The sequence below is a fragment of the Dipodomys merriami genome, unplaced genomic scaffold (genome assembly GCF_024711535.1).
Source record: "Dipodomys merriami isolate MVZ:Mamm:240054 unplaced genomic scaffold, mDipMer1.0.p SCAF_1009, whole genome shotgun sequence".
NCBI lineage: Eukaryota > Metazoa > Chordata > Mammalia > Rodentia > Heteromyidae > Dipodomys > Dipodomys merriami.
Window position 1 is genome coordinate 83,136 of NW_027202282.1, and position 7,660 is coordinate 90,795.

The 7,660-nt window shown below is 46.9% G+C and overlaps 1 protein-coding gene across 3 annotated transcripts in view; it reads left to right on the top strand.

Annotated features, from left to right (window-relative positions):
- The window catches only part of LOC138807190 (lysine-specific demethylase 5A), a 53,654-nt gene extending 46,811 nt beyond the window's left edge, over nucleotides 1–6,843 (top strand). Inside the window, exon 28 of one of the 3 annotated variants that reach the window (XM_069992761.1) lies at nucleotides 4,758–6,843. In XM_069992761.1, the coding sequence (XP_069848862.1) occupies nucleotides 4,758–4,964 (207 nt within the window). In that variant the 3' untranslated portion in view covers nucleotides 4,965–6,843. Of the gene's footprint in view, nucleotides 1–4,208; nucleotides 4,293–4,757 lie in introns of those variants that run through there. The other 2 variants (XM_069992770.1, XM_069992781.1) reach the window with 2 other exon arrangements.
- The last annotated feature ends 817 nt before the right edge of the window (nucleotides 6,844–7,660 follow it).

Below are 7,660 nucleotides of genomic sequence, written 5' to 3' on the forward strand. Positions count from 1 at the left end.
AAAAATTAGTTTTATCGATGATGTGAATCTTTGCTCTTCATGTGGTCTGACAAGAGGGGCTTCCTTTGGGAGCAGTAGTAGAATGAGGGATCGATTTGTTGGTTGTTGGTCAGTATAGAGGTATCTGCAGTCCCATTGGTTATACAGGATATAGAGAACTACATTGCCTGGAAAGACATCATATCTTAATATTCTAACAAATGAAACTTAAAGCCGGGCACTGGTGGCTCACGCCTGTAATCCTAGCTACTCAGGAGGCTGAGATCTGAGGATCGAGGTTCAAAGCCAAGCCCGGGCAGGAAAGACCGTGAGACTCCTATCTCCAATAAACCACCAGAAACTGGAAGTGGCGCTGTAGCTCAAGTGGTAGAGCAGTCGCCTTGAGCTGAAGAGCTGAGGGACAGCGCTCAAGTCCCCCATGACCGACCAAAAAAAAAAAAAACATATATATATATATATATATACACACATACACACACACATACACATACATATAACAGAATTCTAAAAAAATTAGTTTTAGAGTTTAGACACTTTTTCTTTCTCAAGTCTGCCCAATGGTTCTAATTGGTACTAAGTGAAACCAGTTTGAAAGGGCAAATTAATTAGGCTGATACATAAGTTGCATTTTTTTCAGTATTAAAATAACTACGCATTTTACTTATGGACATATTCTTTCTTACTGTTTTTCCTTAGCCACTACTACTACTCCCATAAGGAGTTGGGCATGGTAAATTAAGAGATTTAAACTTAAGAACTTGCATGTTTACATTTACTGTTAGTTAGGCATTCTGATTTTAAATGATTTTTGTGGTAGTATGGCGTCAACCAGAATGTTGGCATTATTGGTGGATTTGCTGGTTCATGGCTGCTTTTAGCACAGATTGTCAATGCTGGAGTAAGTAAGTGTGTAACACACACATGGTGTTGAGATGGGGTAACCAGTGGCCCCAGTGTGCTTGGGGCTTTTCCAGTTGTAGTTCTGACATTCCCATACATTGGGAAATCTCATTCCTGTGCGGACTAGGAAAGCTGGTTGCTTAATGTTGAGAGCACATGGACACAATTACATACATACATGTGCATGCACGCATGCTGTGCCTCAGGAAGTGAACTGTTTGCATTTTCAGATCTGGCTTTTGCAAGGAACATTGGTACAGAAAGAGGAGACTAGAGGTAAAATGCTGAACACGATACTGAGTATATTACTTGGTCAGGAGTGTGCTGCCCATTTACTTAATCCAGCCTTTGTCACCAAGCTAAGTGACCTTTTTACCCCTAGGGCAGGAATATGCTCTAGGAATGAGCAAAATGTAATAGATAACAAGTGACTGAAGTGAAGTTGTAGAAAACACACATGTCCAGTTGACTTCATTTCCTCTGTTCACACCTCCCCTCTCTCCTGCCTTCTTACCCGTGTCTGCCTCTCTCTTGGCTGGCTGATGATAGAACCAAAATCCAAGGCCTTGAGTAACTAGACAGACACCTTACTTGACTGCTGAACTAGCACAGCCCCAATCCCCAATGTCTTGTTCTTTTAGCTAGACATTTTCCCTACACAGTAACCTATTTGTACAAAACCTAAAACCTGTTATCTGTTAAAAATTGGATTGCTCGTTTGTTGAATAAAGGTGATATCTTAGGGTTTTGTTTTTGGGGGCGTGAAAGGGGTGGTTGGTACTAAGGATTTGAACTCGGTACTCCAACTGAGGCTGACACCCTTCCACTTAGGCCACACCCCTCTAGTCCTACCTTTTTTTGGGGGGGGGGGCGGATCTGGTCATGGGACCTGGGTGAACTCTGGGCCTGGGCGCTGTCCCTCAGCTCTTCAGCTCAAGGCTAGCGCTCTACCACCTGAGCCACAGCGCCACTTCCGGCTTTTTTCTTTTTGCTTATGTGGTGCTGAGGAATCGAACCCAGGGCCTCAGGCATGCAAGGCAAGAGCTCTACCACTGAGCCACCTTCCCAGCCCCTCCAGCCCTACCTTTTTTGCCTGTTATTTTGGCATCAAATTGTAGTCCTTCAGATAACTAGCTTTCTGAGTAGTTAGAGTTACAGGCATAAGCCACAGCTGAGGTTTTGCTGTACTGTGCGCACTCCTAAGGTCAAGCAGTCCCTATTGTCTTTCACATTGCTTGGACTCTAGGCTTTCTGTGAAGGTGTGTTTTGGGGTTTTCGTTTTGTTTTGTTTGGGTTTGGTTTGTTTTGTTTTGGTTTTTTAGTGTTGGTTCTAAAGCTTGAACTAGAGCCAGGGCTTTGTCCCTGAATTTTTTCACTGAGGACTAGTACTCTACCACTGTAGCCACAGCTCCACTTCCATCCAGCCTTCTGGTAGCTAATTGGCTATAAGAGTCTCACAGACTTCTCTGCCTGGGCTGGCTTCGAATCAAGATCCTCAGATCTCAGCCTCCTGAGTAGCTAGGACTGTAAGTGTGAGTCACCAGTACTCAGCTCTGTGAAGTTTCTGTATGCTTTTTGTGATTGACAAAGTGCCACTTCAGAAATAACGAAGGGGAAAATGACAGAACTTAATGTGCAACTGACTACATTGTGTCTTGAGTTGCCAGCTTGCTACTCCCTGGTCCTTGTCTCAAAGCTTTGGATCTAGTTCTGAGCTTTGTCCTGCTGTATGATCCTGGACCTCTTCAGACAAAAGTGAAACTCAAGTTTGATTGTTAATAGTTGGACGTGGCGGGGAAAGACTGGCTTTGTGTGAATTGTACACAACCAGTAGATGGATAGAGTCTTGTGGAGGGGAGCAAGGCTCTGGACAAGGGTGTCTGCTGGAGCCACCAAGGCAAAACACTGCATGGAACTTCAGGAAACTGGGATTTTAAAACATAGGGATGGCTTCTCTCCGAAGCAGACACTGTTTGGTGTTGAAGCCTTTATGTCCTCCGGATTAGCATGGACGGGGCCGTGTTGACTGGGGGCAGGAGGCAGGGGTGAAGATGTCTGCACTGTGGAACACTGTGTTACCTCATGTGGCTGGCTTCTGGGTCACGGTCCTCTTTGTCCTCGCTCGCTCCACAGCGCCTTTGGTCTGGAGGGCACCTCTCACGCGCACACAGCTCGCTCGAGTGGTGGTCTGCACTTTCTAGGGTGTGGTGCGTGGGGAACCTTTCGGGGAGTCTCGTGGCCTGCCTGAAAGAAGCTGCCCGGTGGCTCGGGCGGCGGCTTCAGGATTTCTTTTTCTTTCTTTCTTTTCCTTTTTTTTTTTTTTTTTTTTTTTTGTAGCGGTACTAAATCAGGGCCTGCTCTTGGCCAGGCGGCTGCGCTACCACGTGAGCCACACCTGCAGCAGCACTTTGGCTTTAGGTTGTTTTTCAGACAGGGTCTCGCATTTTTGCTGGGGCTATGCTCAGACCACGTGCCTCTCACCTGTGCCTCTGACTGTACCTGTGGTGCTGTTCCACCACTGCCCAGGTCATTGGTTCAAAGGAGGCTAGCCTCAAACCAGGATACTCCCAATTTCTGCCTCCTTAGTAGCTAGGATTACAGATATGAGCCACTGCACCCTGCCTGAGTTCAGTCAGTTTTATACTATAACATGACCTCTTAAGATCTAGAGTTCTAGAATAGGAACTTTAAAAAAAAAAACAAAACCAAAGTGATTATTATTATTTTATCAAGCCAGAAGTACTGACATGATGCTGGGTAAGTATTACAGGACACAGAAGCTAATTTGGAAACAATTCCTTTCCCTGAATGAAGCTCGTTTAACTAGCCAAGACATCCTTTGCTGTCTCTCCTGAGCTGCCTGAGGAGCTTCTTTGATCGCCTCAGACTCCTTCCTTGGCTGCGAAACTGAGCATAGCACATAGGTGCAGTCAGTGGCTGCTGTATTGCCAGCAGAACCGTCAGCCTCGGTGCGGGGAGAGGTAGAGTAGCTCCTTTCATCTTGAAGGTTCTTGTTTGCAGACAGGTATAAAAGCTGCCACAATCACTTTACAAATATAATAGGCAAACGTTAACTTTGCTGCTAGCTCTCGGTCCAAGGTTTAAAGTGGCCAGACCATAGTCCTCTGCAGGCCTTCGTCATCGTGGCGCCCTCCGAAGGGTCAGACGTGGCCTGGCATTGGCCACTGGCACCTGTCAGTTGTCCAGACTAATTGTAAACCTATAGTGTTGATTGATCTGTGTCTTTGACTATTTGTGATTGGTTAATTTGTAAGATTTGACCTCTGATCTTTGCTAACTTTTTATAGGGAGTTGTATTTGTAACAGAAGAAGAGAAGAATAAAAAATAGTAGTTTTAAAAGTGGCCTTTGTGACTGCTTTTCTAAAAAGGTATTTAATGCTCTTAGTACTTTGGCTTACCTCTTTGAACTAAAGCTAATACACAGGATTGCCTTCACACGTTGTCCTCCTCCTCCTTTCTTCATTGATAATTCCATTGTCTTTAGAGCCTAGAAGTTGTTTGTACTAGTAAGCTACTTGGCTGCTCTATTAGACGTTTCCTTCTTGTCAAGTTCTCCTGCACATGTTTCTGCCGCACACGGAGCCCCAGGTATTCATGAGGTGATGGAGTGCCTAAGAGGCCTACTTCTGTGGACACACTTTGGTAGAAGATAATTTGGGGTGTTAACTTCTCAGCTTCTTTCTTTGAAAATAACCCCAAAGCAGTCATTCTCTGTCTGCGGACATCCCAGTTGTTTGCTGTCATTGAAGCCAAGAAAGCTTTGTGGTTTGCTTTGGTTCTAGGCTCCCTGTGGTGTAACCGGAACATTCCCCACCCTTGTTCTTGTCTTCCTCAGGTGGACTGGGTGCAGTGTGACGGTGGCTGTGACCAGTGGTTTCATCAGGTGTGTGCTGGGGTGTCTCCAGAAATGGCAGAGAGCGAAGATTACATCTGTATAAACTGTGCGAAGAAGCCGGGGCCGGACAGCCCGGGCCACGCGGCACCTCCCGCCTTCATCATGAGCTACAAATTACCAATGGAGGACCTGAACGAGGCCAGTTAGCAGATGCTGGCTTAGTTTGGGACACGGGGGGCTTGAACCACACTGAGATGTTTAGTCATCAAGTAGAGTGGTTTCGATCCACTCGGAATGTCGCTTCCAAAGATGAGTGGCCTTCAGAGAAAGTGCTCCTAAGTGCTGCGTTCCTCCCCACGGGGCGTGTCTGTGGAGGGCGCCGCCCAGGGTGCAGCAGCCAGTGTCCAGCGCTCGTCTCCCTCACAGTGACCTCCTGAGTTCAGGTCAACACTCGGGTGGGCTGGTGGCCCTGGCACATGGCCGTGCTAGCAGACATGCAGGGGTGGCTTGTAGCTGGCTGGTGTTAGGTAGAGACCTGCAGGCAAGCGGCAGTACCATCCCAAGGTGCTGGTTGCTTCGATCTACATAGTTGGGATTCTCAGAGAGGAGACAGGGCACCACTTGGCTTCTGCCATTAGCTGGCATTTCATGTTCTTACCGGGTCAAGTAGGAGCACCGGGCCGAAGTGACTCTTGAGAGAAGTCATGGCACAGTCGCCAGTCGAGACCTGAGCGTGTGCCTTCCCTTCGTGCAGAGTGGGGGTGTTAATGAGACGGAATGGATTCGAGGAAGACGAGTTCTTCTTAATCTCAAGACAGGGAGCCTGCTTCTGGCTTTGAATCTACACTTGAGAGGAGGGCGGAAACGTGGTCCAGGCTTCCAGAAAGAAGACTGGTAATCAGATCGAGTCTCAGCGATGCATGCTCCCCGGAAACCTCCACGCGCAAGTGTCACACACCACCAGGCTTCCCGCATGGCCACGGGCGAGACCGGCACACAGCAGCTCTTTGCCTTGCGCCCCTGCGTCTGCACCGCACGCAGCTTCTCACCGTGGCCGCGGCGATGCTGCTGGGCACGCACGGCTGCGTCAGAAGACGGGGGGCGGGGGACCTGTCGTACCTCTGGGTGATGAAGTTGTTTTAGTAAATCCATTTCTAAAAAGAAACAAAAGGACTTGTTTTTACTTTTTCTAAATGTCTCTATGACTACTGACTGTTGTATAAATAGATTATTTTTCCTTTTTTGATATGCACATACGGATATATAAATACATATATATATTTACTGTTACCAGCAGCATATGTAGTTTGGTTCGGGAGCTTGCTTCCTCCGTCTTGCTGTTTTGGTAAATCCCATTGCTTCCTTGTGGTGCAGTCCTCGCCCGTCCCATCTTCCGTCTCCCATTGTTTTGCTCAGATGGTTGCGTTTGCGCGGGCGGGACGTGGCTCTGGTCACTGGCAGGAAACGGGCTTTCCCCAAGCCCTCTCTGCTGGCTGGTTTCCGTCGTATGTGAATGTTTGTGACTATGGTGCTGCGTCCTCTGTGTCTCCCTCCTCCTCCAGGTGTCGGAGCTGTATGTAACTGTCAGAGGGGGGTTAACGTTTTTTAAGGACAAAAAAATTACTAAAAACAGTGTTTTGTCTTTACTGTCCTGTGTCCTTTTGTTTTGGTTTAAAAGTGTGTGGTTTGACTTAAAATTCATGTCCTGGTAAAAGGAGGTGATGGGAGGGAGGCCTAGAACCCATTGTAGTCTCTGCCTGTCTGCCTGTTTGTTTGAAAGAAGTATCTTATAACTAGAAGTGAAAAGAACTGTCCAGTCGCAGTGTGAGTGGGTACCAGATTTAACTCGGAAAACATCTAATGAAAACTAAAGAGGCTCCTATAAAACCCAGTTTCTGTGGTTCACACTCCCTATTTTGATTTTTTGTTGTCATTCACTCTATCCTTAATGCTAGGTAACAGTTTAAATACTCTGGCCTATTACGAGAGGCCCAGAAGTTGTAACACGCGTGTCTTGAGATCCTAAACTCAGTATGTGACTTAGGATTTTAATAAACATTATGAGGTAACTAGCCGATTTCATAAAAGATTATCGTCACTCAGTGAAAAATTGCATGTAGTTGATGTTACGGAGGAAGCACTGTGTGTCTTTGAAAAGGATTCAAACAACTGCCTTGAACTCCAAGAGTTAAGTTTTAAAAGCTGGAGTGCAGCTTAAAATTCAAAAACGTAAAAACAAATGGCGGCTTCCCAGAATACCTTTTAAAACGTAGGTTTCCTTTCACCCATGTGGACGGCCAGGGGGCCCCTCGGATGTCCACCCCTGGGCAGGGAGCGGAGGTGGTGGCTGTGGGAATGGTTCATGTGCTTGCAGTGAGTGCCTTGTCTCCCTGCTGGAGACCCAGGGAAAACTCTCCACCCGTGAGCAGCCATGTCGCCTGCGCCATGAGTCAGGTACTGTGATAGGGTGAGTTTATTCCCCAACTTACAGAGTGGTTAGGACGAGACTGAGAAGAATACAACAAAAGTTTGTGGCACGCACACACACCCCTGCACACAAATGTAAAAGTGTAGAGCTGCGGAATGAAATGAGGCGTGTATGCAAATGTTGGTGAGCACACCAAGGCTGCATTTCACTCAGAGTAGGTTACGGTGAACTCCATTCTTCTCTGTGGTTGGCATTTAGGGTGAAAACTTGATTTCATGTTTCTCTCCCTTCCTATCTCCTGGGCTGTAGTTCTGTGTTTTAACCTGCACTTTTAACCTGCTTTCAAAGGTGCTTCTCACCGCTTTCATCAAACATATCCTGGCAAAGGTAATGGAAAGGTGAAAAAAGTGGCGTCAGCCTGGGCTTACCCCACACTCAGAAACCGTGTGTAGCATTAGTGGGTAGCTTTTCCTCG